This window comes from Pleurodeles waltl, chromosome 3_2, assembly GCF_031143425.1.
Source record: "Pleurodeles waltl isolate 20211129_DDA chromosome 3_2, aPleWal1.hap1.20221129, whole genome shotgun sequence".
NCBI classification, from domain to species: Eukaryota; Metazoa; Chordata; class Amphibia; order Caudata; family Salamandridae; genus Pleurodeles; species Pleurodeles waltl.
In genome coordinates, this window is record NC_090441.1 from 85633095 (window position 1) to 85648803 (window position 15709).

Genomic DNA, 15709 nt, shown 5'->3' on the forward strand with positions numbered 1-15709 from the left:
ATTTTAGTAAAGAAGAAAGAGAAGAGAAAAGAAAAAAAGAAAAGTAAAAGCAATGCAAAATGAAGATCACTTGTTCTCAGTAGAGCAACCATTAATTCTAAATAAAAAGAAAGAAGAGAAAGAGCACAAACAAAATAAAAGACATTCAAGGAAGTTCAAAGACAGTATTAACAGAAGTATGAGGGATCTTGTGTTGTGAAAGAAAAGATGTAAGAGGAAGCCATAACTTGTCTCTTTTAATTAACAGTTGAGTATTATTAGCATTTGCTCGATCCATTCAGGATGATTATAGCAAATTATAGCAGATTCCACCAAGCTACAACAGATATTTTTGTGGCATCTTTCCAATTACAAGTTATAATTTGCAGTGCACTAGCAATGAATAAATCTGCCAGTTTGCCAAGCATGGATTTGGAATGCCAAATAGATTAGGTACTACCCAAAAAAATATGTAATATACTGAAGGGTACATTGATGGACAAAATTTGATTGACTTTATCCCAAACTTGTTTCCAGAAAGTATGGACTGGAGGACATTCAAAAACATGTGCATATAATGGCTATTTTCTTCGGAACACGACCAGCACTTATTGTCTGTAACAAGTTTAAATTTATAAAGATCCATAGGAGTATAATACAATCGATTATAAAAATAAAATAATGTTTGGGTTGTAGATGCTGAACGGGTTGTTGTATGAAGTTTTGACCATATTTGTTTCCATGTAGATATAGGAAAAATTTGATTGAAATCTTGTTCCCATGCCAAATCTATTTTAGACTTTGGTCTCACGCGACTGGTATGTGTAAAAGTTCTGTTTATAAAGGATTCTGGGACTTGTGCAGAGAAATTATAAGGCTTGGAAATAGGCTGTGTAGAAAAGGGAGTATCCAGAGTATGAGATAACAATTTATAAAGGATAGCGGAGAGATATTGGTACTGCACAGCGTAATGAGAGGAAATATGAAATGTCTGTTGAATATCTTGAAATGCAAGTACAGCATTATCTAAAATTAAATGATCCAGATGTATAATGCCTTTGTGCATCCACTCCTTCCAGGCTAAAGTTTTATTAGGAATTTTAATATCCTTGTTGTACCATATGGGAGTTTGCCTTAGGTTCTCAGATGAGGAGTGAGAGGCAATAAGTAAAGGCTTGACAATAGAGATAGAATTAGTGGTTATCGGAGATTGAAGGGATTTAGGGGGTTTTGAAAGCCAAATTGCATCTCTAAGAGTAAATGGTTTAATTTGTGAGTGTTCCAATTGACTCCATAGAGATGTTCCATTGTGAAAAGTGGGAGAGAGGGACATCCAGATTTGTTTTAAAACAAATGCAGAATGGTATCTTTTAAAGCATGGAAAATGTATACCTCCATTATCTCTAGGTTCTTGTAGCTGGATTAAAGATATACGAGATTTACGCTTGTTCCCTAAAAATTTCATAAATAGTGTATTTATAGTTTTTAAAAAAACAGATTGGAGTTTAACTGGGAGCATAAATAGATACCAATTTAAAATGGGCAACAACATCATTTTGATTGTGGCCAATCTTCCCCACCAAGTTAAATAAAGAGGGTACCATCTGTCAAGCAATTTCAAAATCTTTGACTCGACTTCTTTGAGATTAATGTGAATAGTGTCTTTAATAGAATTGGAGTAGGATATGCCCAGGCATTTAATATGCTTAGAGTTCCAAGTAAAACCAATATCTTTAAACATGTTGGGTAGACAATAAGCATCTAATGGCAAAACCTCGGATTTGTCGACATTAAGCTTATATCCTGAGATATGTGAGTATTCTCGTATTAAGCGAAAACATTCCTAAATAGTCTGTTGAGGATTAGAATAAAGAGCAGAATATCGTCAGCATATGCTGTAAATTTAATCTCTATGTCTTTGTTAAAGCCGTAAAAATCAGACGACCTACGTATTTTCTCTAGAAGGGGTTCAAGGGCTAATATAAATAAAAGGGGTGATAGAGGACAACCTTGCCTTGTACCTCTGTGTAGGAGGAAGTAATGGGATTGTTTACCATTGACTAAAATAGATGTAGAAGGTGAGGAGTATAACATATTAATGAGTTTAATAATATTAGGACTAAAACCATGCCATTTTAATGCTCCAAACATAAAATCCCAACAAACTTGATCAAAAGCTTTTTCAGCATCAAGAGTTATAGCAGCTATAGGATCCCTGGACTTAGAAGAAAGATGGAGTATATTGAGAAAAGTTCTAGAATTATCTGATATGTACAGCCCCTTAACAAAACCTGACTGGTGAATGTCTATTAAATCTGGGATAAAATGATTAATACGTAAGGCAAGGACTTTTGCAAAAATCTTACAGTCAACATTGATAAGGGATATGGGTCTATAGTTACCACATTTGGATAAATCTTTATCTTTTTTAGGAATCAAGCACAACATAGCTTCAGAAAAAGTGCCCTTTGCTTGATCTTGCAATAAGAAATATTGTATAAGTGTTAATAACTTTGAAACTAAAATGGATGCAAATGTTGAGTAAAATTCAATTGAAAAGCCATCAGGACCCGGGGCCTTATCGTTAGGAAGTTTGGTGATGGCATTTTTAATTTCTAACTCAGATAATTCAGAGTCTAATAGAGAAAAGTCTACTTTATGTGTCTTAGGAATAGAGTGGAAGAAAGCATCCACCTCAGATATATTACAAGTATTTTCGGGAGTATATAATGTGGTGTAGTAATCAGTAAAACATTCCAGAATTTTTAAGTCATTAGTGTGTCTGTTTCCAAATGTGTCTGTGATAACAGTAATTTTAGACTTTTGTTTTTTAATCTTTAAGTAGTTTGCCAGCAGTTTACCCGCCTTAATTTTCCTCCCATAACATTTAGAATTTATTTTGAGTAGAGTACCACATGAACTAAGCAAAGATTGCTTATTGTATTGTAATTTAGCATCAATCAACCAGGACAGAGTATCTGGTTTGTTAGAGGAGAAGTATTCATGCTCTAGACGCTTTATTTGTGCAAGTAATTGAGAGGCAATTTTTGAATTTTCTTTCTTTTTAGTGGCACCATAATCTATAATAAAACCTCTGGCAGTAGCTTTGATGCATCCCATATAAAATTCAGCTGAGTATCGGAAGATAAGTTGTGGCTAAAAAAGTCTTTAGAAAACATTGTAAATTGTTCAATAAATAAATGGTCTTGCAACAAGACGTTATTAAATCTCCAGAGCTTAGAAGATGAGGAAGTGCCTGGAAAGTTCAAATCAATAATTACTGGGATGTGGTCTGATATAAGAATAGACCCAATGTCAGTGTGTGAGACTGATTGTGAAATATTTTGTGTAGCAAATATATAATCTATTCTAGAATATGAGTGATGTACTGCAGAATAAAACGTAAATTCTATTACATCTGGATGTGCAATTCTCCATATATCACGTAAACCTCTAGAGGAGATTGCTTGATGAAATGCTTTTTGCATTTTATGAGGGATATAACGAGTTTGAGAACGACGATCAACAAAAGGACCCATAAGCTGATTGCAATCACCTCCTACCACAAGATTGTCAGAATTGCAAGATAATAATAAAGAAGAAAAATTAATCCAAAATTGAGGCTCTACTCCAGTTGGACCATAGACATTGCAAATGGAGTACAGCACCCCATTAATTTCAACTGTCAATAATATCCATCTCCCAGTAACATCTTTAAACTCTTCTAAAGCTTGTATATGTAAAGATTTATGAAAAAAAATTAATACCCCATTCTTGTTATGAACTGCAGAGGAACCAAAAACATGACCAACCCAATTTATATTTAAACTTTTAAAGTCCTGCCCCTTAAGATGTGTTTCTTGTACAAGAGCAACCTGACAGTTTAATTTAGAGAGATGTTGAAGCACTCTTTGTTTCTTAACTCGATTACGTAAACACTTAACATTCCATGAAATAATACGAAGACTGGTCATTTAACTGGGGGAAAACTTATAGACAACAGACCTTAACGAAATCTAAGATATATGCAACATATGAATCATAGAGTAAGGTGGAAGGGAAAATTCTGAACACATATCCAGTTGAGGTTGCTTGTGGATACCAACATTGCATTGTAAGGTTAAACAAATATATAAAAGAAGAAAGAAAGACAAAAGGAGAAGAAGAGAAGACGAAAGAGATGGAGAAGTGAAGAGGTGGCAAAAGCACCCCATTGATAGAAGAAAAACAAGATGACGAAAAGCCAAAAGGCTTCAGTCATAATTATCCTGACAACAAGAATATATTTTGCAAGGAAGAAAGGGAGGAGCAAGAAAATTAGAGGCTAATCCACAACAACACCCCGAGGAATTAAAATAATTATATAGCAAAAGGGAGAGAGACGTAAAAACAGAATAAATACATTACAGTATAAACAACTGACAACGTGACATGCCAACAAGGAAAAGAACACTATGATGCCAAGCTATACAAGAATATAGACACAATCGTAAAGGGGATTTTCTTTGCTTGACATTTCAATGTTTTCAATACCTGTAAAGAAAGAATAAATGATTTAAAAATCCAACATTAACCAATCAAATCTTGCTGAGTTCCATTGCCTCCCCTTTGTGGGTATACATAAATTGTTTCAAATCAGAGGGATTTTCAAAAGTAGTTGTTCTGTCCTTGAAGGTAACTTTAAAGAAACAAGGATGAACAAGGCCAAATCTAGCATTCATGGATCTTAAAGCTGGTCAGAGATCCAGAAATTCTTTCCTTCTTTTGGCTGTCGCCGTGGCCACATCTTGACTAAAGGAAATCTTTTGGCCTGACCACAACATTTGTTTGCGTTGTTTGGCGGCGGTCAAGACTGTCATTAAATCTGAGTATTGTAGAAAGAGAGCGATAATTTCTATTGGTTTAGATGTAGAACAAGGACCAATACGATGGCCTTTCTGAATGATAAGGACCACGGTATTCTGCGGACCAACAATCTTTATGAGTTTGCAAAAATGTTATCAAATTTTGGCCTTCTGAGCCTTCAGGAATGCCATAAATGCGAAGATTATTGCGCTGATTACGATTTTCCAAATCTTCTGTCTGTTTTTTAAGTAGTGTGACTTCCTTAGACAGATTATCAACTTTAATAGTAGCGTCTTGTATGTCGCTGATCCTCTGCTCCACATCAGAAAGTCGAGAATCCAGACGTGACCATTTCTCCTCAATTCGTTGTAGTGCAATATTTGTTTCCATAACAAAAGGCTTTATTAACTTGAGTTCATCCAAAATGTCTTCCAATGTAAGAGGCAATGGAGACTTAGTTGGAGAGGATGGGTCCTTTTTAGCTCTTTTGTTACCCCCGGAGTCTTTACGATCGTTAGAATTAGATATAGAGGATACAGATACTTTTGAAGTATGGGCAATCTCCATTTTAGCGATGCAACTTAGACTTAATACACTATTTTTAATTGATGTTCTCTCTCCATCGGTTAGGTCACCTTGAAGGACGAATATCAAAAATTATAGAAGAAAATCCAAAATGAAGAATCTAAAATGATTTCGGAGTTGACATCTCAAAATTTGTAGAGGTCCCTACATTAATTAAAAAAATAGTGGGTAATATAGTGCGTGGCCAAGGAGAAAAAAAAACGAAAATGTTTAAGAATAGAAGCGATCCCCACAAAATGGCAGCAATATTTCTGTGAGAAAGGGAGCAGCAGGCCTAAAAAAGTAAACTCTGTGAAAAAAAACTGAGTTTAAAAGATAAAAAAACTCACCAAACTGCTCCCTGCATGTTCACATTGCACATTCTGAAGAAGAAATGTACCAGTCGTCGAAAAAACTCTGCCTAGGGAAAAAAACGACCTCGGCGGTTCAGGAGCGTCGTTATCTCGCGGCCATCTTAATTGCTCCGGCATGCGATCTCAGAAATGCAATGTTAATTCTGAACACGTGGGGACAGTTGCACTGCATGGTGGAGTGGTGCCCTTGATAGGAAGAACAAAGGTGCATTATAAACCACACACTCACAAAGAGCCTCCTTTAGATGGTTATCTACCTCAATACAAACTATAGGCAGGGTGAGGAAGTTATACCTCTCAGAAGTGGGTAGGGTCATCTTATTAGTATCGAACAAAGACGAGTGACCCAATCTCTCATAAATTTCTGTTCGCACTTCACAGTGATTACTTTAAACAGGAGTTCACACTTGCTCTGCTGAAAGGCAGCAACCACATGTGAGGACCGCTGGTTAAAAATACCTGGTTCAGGTCAGCAGGTTTTGGGATAGTTGATGGGGTGGTTGAAGGATTAAAGTTTGCACTAGGTTTTTTGGATTCTGGGGTATCGTTGCCCACCATCCTGTTGGGAACATTGGGTAATGTATATAATGTTCAAAGCACAAATAAATAATTTATACCTAACTTTACAGAAAGGAACTTTCTGTTCCTGTATAGGATCCATTGTCCCATCACCCTTAGTGATAATCTGCACTTTGAGCAGTTCCTCAGACTAGACAGAAATTGCAAGCTCAAGAAAAACATTTTGCAGGAATCTACCATTTATATGTGAAATTGATACTACTCAGAAGGACAAGAAGAATGTCTTCGTTTTATCTACTTCAGTCTACTGAAACCAGTTCATAGAACTGAAAACAAAGCCTGGGAGTACTTTCACACTAGCCAGGAATCACTGTGTTCCTAAGTGGGAAAATTAACAGATTAATTTTGACCTTTTGCAGTTCATAGAATAATAAGATCTGCCATGCAACTGCTCTTGTTTATTGGCTGTTTCTGGGGTTTCCACCAGTCTGTTTTAACAATAGCCAAACAAGCTCTCAATACCCAAGCTCTAGAAAGATCCATGCCTATTTTCTGCATTGGTTACTTCTGCTTTACTTTTTCAACCTGCTTTCCAGTCTGCCGAGGTCTGATCTTTTCTGCTACTGCATGCTGTAGAGTTTTTATTACGCCTACCTGTACATGTCTACTACGTAAATCCTTCCTCTTTGTCTAATCTGTGGTCTTAATATAACATTCATGTGGCTTTGACCTAGATCTACTGCTCCTTGTGACTTGTTGCTGTCAAAATACAGATACAGGTAACATCCAAGGTTGGCTGTGTTTCAGTTTGTTATCGAGGAGACATATGCTCACCATACTGTGTATTTTGTCTTCAACAGGAGGGCCTTTTTGAATCCTCGAGGTGAGGGGAACACATCAATGTTCTTGATTAAGTTCAAAGATGTTGTGGAACCCAAATAATTTGTTATTTTTAGGACCAATTCTATTTTATTATTTTGGTCCAAAATTAAGTAGAAACTACAACGAATGGACCCACAGCTGTGTTGCCTACAACCCAAAGGCGGGAAGCTTTGAACAGAAGTAAGAGTCGTACCCGAAGAAGAGAACCCAAACTCCTCCCTCCCAACCCCTCCCCCGCACTCAGTACAAGAGATAATGTATGTCATCACTCAGTCTTGTCACCGTTGATCCAAACGGTGATGATCCTCCCTCTCAGACTGATCACCTAGCAAGCCTCTACTCACTGTCTGAGCTCCAAAGGCACAGTACTGCTTGCAGGCTCACTTTAGAACCAAAGCCATTTGCTGACCTTTTAGAGATTGGAGCGGATATGTTAGTTGACAGGGTTGGCCTAGTAGAACATACACAGACATCCATGGGATGTGTGTATCAAAGGATTTGACTATGTCATCAAGGACTTTCTCCTAATACCAGGCTAAGTTTGGGCTTTTCAAGGGCAGGTGTATTAGTGTTCCAGTACCTTTGCAGCCTCTCCAACATTCCTTGCTATGTTCAGGGCACTGGTTCTGTACCCTGGCAGGAGTCCAATTCTGGTATGTCGCTACCTTAACAGTAATTTCAGTTCTGGATATATCATGCGCAGTACACCTTTCTCTGTAGGAAATGTCTTCTTATTATTTTATATAAGCTTCCTTTCCAATTCTGCGTCCCATCATTTTTGTCCAGGTTGCTTATATGTAGGGGGTGACTGTGCTAAAAGAGAGTATAGTTACGTTATCAGCCTGCTATCTTTGTCCTTCATCAAGATCCATTTTTGAATGGTGTAAGTGGCCTGTATGCGTGTGAGGAGTGCATCACACAATGCCTTACTTGTTAGTAGTGGATACATTCTGACTCGGGTAGCCCAAAGTCTCTTTGTAGTGTGCCAAAGGGGATGATCCCTACTTTGTCAAGTAAGTTTCCCACTCTTTTGCACCAAACTCATTGCCACTGCTGAAATTGGTAGGATTGAAAGCCTGGCGTTGGTGAAAATCGGGGTCATCAGGGACGGGAACAATGTAAGCTCCTTCTGCTCCTCCCCTTTGTCCCAAACCACCATAGAGGTCCGTTTGAAAGGGTGGGATATAAACCCCACACTCAGTGACTCAGAAATAGCCAGGGAACCTTCCAGATATGAGTACCTGCCACCGTCTGGTCCTTGAAGCACCAGTGTTTTTCAGAGGCTGCTCGGTGTCACTCCACCAAGTATCAGAGTTGTGATGCCTGGTAATATTGTGTAATGTTGGACACCCCCAAATGCCCCATCATTGGCTGGTCTGTAGGTCAAGAAGCGATGCATGTGGAGCCTCCTCCCGCCCCACACAAACCTATTTATTTTTGTTTCTAATGTCTTAATAGTGCTGTGTGAGTGAGACAGCAAAAAGTGATTGGAACACAAACAACACCCTAGACAAAATTGCTGCTATTGACTGCTATTGACTGCTATTCTTCCTAGTCATGAGAGCCGTTATCAGCACCAGACAGTCAAGTCTGATTTCTCTTGTCTAAGAAGCTGAGAATAATTGATCTTTAATGTGCCGGCTGCTGTTGGAGCAACTTGAACTCCAAGATACTGTAGGGACGTCTCAAACCACATCACAGGGTATTGCTGGTGGTGAGGTAATGTTAGGATAAGCACCTGTAATTTCTGTAAGTTTATTTGAGTTCAAAAACATCTCTGAAGCTCCACAGCTCGGATATAATAGTAGACAGAGAGTTAAGCAGATCTGTTAGGGCCTCAATCACATCATCCACATAGAAGCTAGTAGTGTGGGTGTCTGTGCCGAACTCCCCCCTGGTGATGCTTGCTTCAGCCCGAATGCGCTGGGTTAAGGGTCCCATATAAAAGGCAAACGGGAGCGATAAAAGGGGCCACCCCTCACATATCCCTCTCTATATGTGAAAGGAGCCCGATGACCCCATTCACCCACCCAGAGGCCCTATGTTGAAATTTAGCAGCACATGATCCATCGGAACAACCTGGTCCTGAAGCTGTAGTGCTTTAAAGCACAACTCAAGTACAGCCAGTGAACTCTTAAACATTTTTTCAGCTCAATAGTGATCTTTCTGGGACCTCTTGACCTTATTGATTATGAGGAGCATGATCTAGGTGTTAACCCTGCAGTTTCTATTTGTTATAAAACCATCCTGGTCTGGGTCTATCAGATGGGGCATTCTGGGTTTCGGTTTGGCAGCTAGCATACTGGTGAAGAGCTTTATGGCAACATGTAGCAGCGAGATAGGTCTATACTGCAGAGCTGCTTATTCTTCTCTTGTTTGGGGAGGACTCAAGCATGGAGCTGGCCAATGACTTGCTGTCTGGTGAGAAGGTGTGGCAGAATGCTTTGTAGAAAAGTGACAAAGTTGGGGCCTGGAGATTTAAGGGGCTTCCACTTGGGTATGGCTAAAATCACCTCCTCTGTCCTGATAAGGCTCTATAGTTTTTCGGCTTGGAGTGGAGTGAGTTCATTCACCTTTGCCAGGTATGTTGGCATGGCATTGTCGTTCAGATACTGGGATGTGTAAAGGGTGTGGTAAAAGTCCAGAAATACAGACGTTACTTGTGCACCCCCGTGTCCGCTAGCCCTACCACTTTTAAGATGGTATGAACCCTGTCCTTATTCTTTTTAGCACGCAACCTATATGCCAGCATTTTTCAGCATTCATTGCCCCCTCACATAATATTAATGTTTGAGCCATTGTAGGGCATATTCTGCCCTTCTAGATCGATCATTTTAAGTTGGGCGCAGGTAGCATCTAGTTTGTGCCAAATTCTCTGTGCTCCTGTGTATGACCTTCAGTTATCACACTTTCTCCTCTAATTTCTCTTTTTTCTCCCACCTGATCCTAGTGTTATTAACTGCAGGGTTATTGGCTCCCCTGATTACCGCTATAAGTGCCTCTCAGAGTATGTTCACTCCTGTGCCCCTGGTCTGCAAGTAATTAGCGAGAGCTGCATTAATTGCCTCAATGCCTACCTCCTGGTGTATAATACTGTCTCAAAACCTCCGTGTTCAAGATGCCTGGAACCCTGAGAACCATGGAAATCAGGGCATGATCAGACAGTGACATGGGAACTATATTATTTGGATTATTACCTGCACAGTTGGCATACCTATGCAGTTATTGATTCTTGTGTATGTTTTGTGGACTGCATAAAAGAAAGTGGAGTCTCCTCTACACACTTGGATCATTTCTGTAGAGGAGTGGGGTCTGTTTTGTTCTTTTTTGTTTTTTTGATACCTGTGAGGACACCAACATGGACATTAGAAACCCAAAATATTTTTTAATGAATGATCTAGAAGAAATTGGAGCAAACAGAATAAAGATGAACTTGCATTGAATTATTGGGGCATAGCCCTGATGAATTCCATGTATAAGGGACGAGACGCATTGGCTTGGTCTCTTTAATGTTTGGAAAAGTGGTGTCAATAAGGGAATTTAAGAATGCCGAAGTTGTGATGACTGGATTTCCTGAGCAGATTGTATTGGGAACATCAACAGGACTTGGTTGACCTTACATTACTCCATGGTTTACCTACATAAACAAAGACTGAAATTTGTCCTCCTTTTTGTTTGGGTTTCTCAGGATTGGGGTCTGCTATCTCTGGTCCCCTGAAAATATTGCCTCCGGTAGTGGCAGCCCAGGCCCGATGTATACTGCTGAGATTTTGTGGTCCCAACTGCCACCAGCCTCCTGTATCATTGCTGCTTTAGCCTGTAGGCCTTGTGAAGTTTGGGCTATCCCAGGGCGATTAGGTGCTACGTAGCAGAGTTGCCGTGCACCAGGCAAGCAGGTCTTTGTTTTGCCAAGTCCAGTGTGGGAGCGGGAGTTAGGGAACATAGCCTCCAGCAAAGCATGTGTTGCTGTACTCTGCATCCACTACCATTAGCAGCTATTGGGTGCGCCTGCAGCAGGCAGCTGCTCCTCCCTCTAGGTTATTGCTGCCATCTTATACTCGTTGTGCCCCAGCTAGCTTCTCTCGCACCTGCTACAGAGGTCATGTGTTCCGGGCGCCCCCAGTCGCTGTGATGTGTTCAGGCTCGTGTTGGGCGCCTCTCTGGATGTTCCGGCATTGCTGGAGGCAGATCTTATGACCTAAGGAGACCCACTTGTAGTTGATCTTTATGGCAGCGGTCTGAGCAGGGCATGATATGTACTATTCGGCCGTTATCTTAGCCACACATCCCACCTTTTTTCTTCTTTGGTATTTTTAATAGTGCTAGAAACATCTAGGTAATTTGTAGCCGGGTGAAAAGTGTGATCTTTATCAACTCTTACTGATGAAGACCAAGCATATGCTGTCTAAATAACACTCTAACTACTGGAAAGGAATATTGTAGCTACTTCTTTTACCCCTCAGGAGAGCTCTTGTAATTTATTTTTTTAGTCTCGCTAATGTACAGGGAATGGTCCTATCTTACCAGGGTCTGCTCTCTTGATTCCCCTCTAAAATAAAAAACACCTTACATGAGCAGGGTCTTGCATGTGTTCAGGCTTAATAGGGTGCGTGGCTCAAATAGTATACTTCTAATTTAACCATCACGTTTTTTGGGTATAGGTGTTTTGAACCATTCACTTCTTTGGAATGATACTGAGGGACTCACGATAGAGATGAAAACATCAGATGCCTAGACTCCTAGAACTTTACCATAGGTATCCTCATTAAGTTCATGAACAACCCCCTGTCGTCCTTCACAGATAAGATAGTGTCAGAAAAGTGGATAATGAAATATTTATGAAAAACTCACATCACTATGTTTCGTAATAATGTCTTGAGACCGACTCTGCCCTGCATTCTGTAATACTGGAGGACCCTACAGTGTAAAATTCCTCTCTTAAGAAGCTACTGCGTAAGTAGGCACACTTTGTGTTTTCCTAGTCACAGGAACAATTAAAAGGTTTAATTTCTGGTAAGCAAACACAAATTATTTTATTTCTTTAAAATCAGCAATGTTAAAATATGTAAAATAATTTGTCTGCCAGATGTTTCTCTTTGAAGTGTTTCATGATTTGCACATATGTAGAGATAATCAGTGTTAATTAATTTATTAAAGATATCAAAGGTGGAGAACTAGTATTTCAACTATATATTTTTTATATTGATCACCCCCTCCTGCTTGAAACACCACACTGCAAAGGATAAGGTAAACATCACCCTTAGAGAAACATTAGGAATGTACAATTTCCATATTTGATATGAGTTATCATCATTGGGCCTAATGTGTACATAATGACTTTCACTGTTTTTATTTCATGTGCAGGACCAGTAACCATCGGCCAGCTTCATCGTTCTTTTCGCAGAGAGAATCTTGCCCCGTATTCCTACATGTCACCTTCATCGCATAACCATGGGTCTTTTCCATTAAAAGGCCTGGACCGCACCCCTATACCACCCCGCACCTGGCAGAGCTCACTCGGGATGGAAGTGCCAAACTACTCTGACAAAAGTATCCCATTTCCTGTTCTGCAGAGATTTCCAACGGAGGTGACATACACATTGCAGCCAACAGCAACCTCTGTCCATGTCCAACAAGGACCCCAAACCATGACCAGTTCCTCACAGAAGTACAGTAGTTATACCTCGTCTTCAGCACAGTACTCGCCAGCCTACTATCCCACAGGTATGTAGGCACCACCTATGTAGGGGGCTAAGTGCAGCATTTAAATTCTAATATATAGAGATGGCAGCTGGATCTGAATAAAATAGAATTCATCTGAAGGTACCAGTGGGTTTGGAGATACCCCTGGCTTGAAAAGGCCCAAATGAAGAGAAGGTTCTTTGGGACAGAAGAAGTACAACAGACATAGGCTTACTGAAGCCAGTACATGTAATAACTGATTAGAGATCAGAGGATTATGAAAGAGTAGGATCCAAATGCATGTCAGATACCACATTCTTAATATAATTAGTATGAAACATAGATGCGTATTGATCCGCAGGAGTATAGGATACAGGAGGCCTGTGTGATATGATGATGAAAAGAACTTGTAGGGGAAGGACACATGTTTAGCAACTACTATAATATACCGGAATGGAATGAACTACATACATGGGAGATACAAGGAACTATGACCATGTTGTTTAAGTTAGAGAGCAACTGTTGTAAGAATGCAGTTTGCTTGTTTTATAGTTATTAAAGCAATTGAAAGAATAAAACATTGACATTATAACTAGATAGGTAATCTTTAGACATTGTAAGATGTTTTGGTTGTAAGCTATAAACATCCAAAAAGACTAGAGACATGTACAAAGGTTTGAAGTTGCTTGCTAAAAGAACTGGACTTCTGGGCTAATGCCATTAGAACTCTATGTCGGGACTGGAGGTGAGGATTAAGCTTTTTTCTTCACTTTTATTCAAATAGCCATGTCAGAACAATAACAACTACAACTTCCGTGCACTTCCGAGAAAAGTTCATCAAACAAACAACAACACAAAGAGAGTGTAGGAAGTTAGCTCTCTATATGTTGCACTAAAAAGAAGTACATCATGCAGAGTCCAGTGAATCCCCTATTGGTTTGCAGAGGTAAAAGTAGAAGGCACTAATGCTCTATTTTGTGGTACTGTGGGTGAGCAGTTAGGCTTATCAGAGGGTAGTGCTAAGCATTTGTTGTACTCACAGAGGCACTAAATCAAACACACACTCAAAGAATAAATCCAAGACCAATTTGGAAAAATAATACTTTTTAATATAAGCTTTAAGCCTCAGAACTTCATTATGTTTTCAATATGTTTTAGTTTCAAAAATCGACGGTGCAGTTTCAGAGTTCTTCAATGTTAACCCATGAAAGGAAAACACAGTCAGCAAACAAGCACTTCTTGACAACTCATAGGACCAATCTTGTAGACTTATGATAAGTACTGGGCAAGGGTCAGTACCACACCAACAGGTCACTCCGGACTGGGGCGACCAAGTGCAGAGGTGCAGTACGCGTCTGGTGCCCAATGTATTTCAATGGGGATTGGTCACTGTGGATTTAGGCTGCAGGCTCCTGGGCCAGTCGGGGGTAACCAACAGGTAGGTCACAAACGTGGGATGCTCAGCCGCGTGGGTGCACCTCCGTTCCTCTTCATCAGGGCACAGGGGTGATAGGTACAGGGGTGTCCTTTGGCATCCTTGTCCTGGAGCACTCGTGGTTGGAGGGTTCTGTGGTCTGAGGCTGCAGGCATCGTCATGGAGTCCAGGATGGGTAAAACCAGAGTGAACTTGAGCTCAGGGGATCCGGGGGACATCGTTAACACCAGGGCTCCACTTCAACTCGGGACGATGGTGACTGGTGCAGTGTTTGCTTGTGGTGTCGGGTTCGGTCACTGTAGTAGCTACAGGAGAGGTAGAGCTGCGTACAGAGGCTGCAGGCTGCTTCATGGAGCCCAGGAGGAGTGACTCACAATGGACATCTGGGGGACCTTGTATGCATCAGAGGTCCACTACCAATCTGGTCGGTGACAGCGGGTGCAGTGGTGACTTCAGGCATCGGGTCTTTCAGTTCCAGAGGTTTCAGAGTCCTTTCTTTGGAGTTGGTTGGAGATCAGGTCCGCTGCTCGTAGGAGACATGAGTCTTTTTCAAAGGCAGGCAGTCCTCCTAGGTTTCTGGAGGTTCAGCGGCAGGACGAGGTGTCTTTAGGTGCAGAGTCCGTCGAGGACTGCAGACAGGTGGGTGGGGTTGGTACCAGGTCACCTGCTCCTCTTTCTCCTCTTCTGCTGATGCGTCTTTACGGTGTTCTTCTCTTCTTAGGTTGTCATAATCCAAGTTCTCGGGTTCAGAAGTGCCACTTAAATAGTCAGTGTAGGGGTGTTACAGGGAGTGCCAGGTGGTAGCTAGTGGGCTGACCACATTTAGGGTGACTACACCCATTCTATGACCACTTCTGCTGGGAAGTGGGCATAACCCTAACCCTACTGGCCAATTTCCTTCTAAACAAAGATGGAGAAATTTAAAAAGTGGTGTCCTCTTCATGTCATCACCCTTATGGGTGGGACTGGCATGAAGTGGGCACACCTTAATCTGCCTAATTTCCTGCCTGTTTTGCCACTAAAAGTAGGGTCAGGACAGGGTCATCTCCTCCATCTAGAGAGACCTGGGTCGCATTTCAAAAGCGGTTAGGCATTTGAAGCTTCCCACCCTGGAATGTCCATCCTGCCTGGGAGAGGTGCTAACACCCCCGCCAGAGGGCGGACCCAAAGGAGCTTATCCCCCTTCAGCCTTCTGGCATACCCGAGACTCTTCTGCCTTCCAGGAAGCGCGGAGGCGTTGATCTTGACGCCTTTGCCCACCTTAAACATGTATTTTGGATCAGGCTGCCATTGAACCTGCAGGCTCTGTCAATCTCCCTTTACCTGACCAGAGTCTGCCTTCCCCTCTTCCCCAGTTGCCCAGGGCAGATGATTCCCCATTCTCCAATGACGAGCTTGAGCCTTACAGACTGTGGCGGCCATGCTCAGA

At 40.8% G+C, this 15709-nt stretch overlaps 1 protein-coding gene across 1 annotated transcript in view; it reads left to right on the forward strand.

Annotated features, from left to right (window-relative positions):
- HSF5 (heat shock transcription factor 5) overlaps positions 1 to 15709 on the forward strand; it is a 333431-nt gene that overhangs the window by 156135 nt on the left and 161587 nt on the right. Inside the window, exon 6 of the mRNA XM_069226508.1 lies at positions 12528 to 12887. Coding sequence (XP_069082609.1) covers positions 12528 to 12887 — 360 coding nt within the window. The remainder of the gene's footprint in view (positions 1 to 12527; positions 12888 to 15709) is intronic.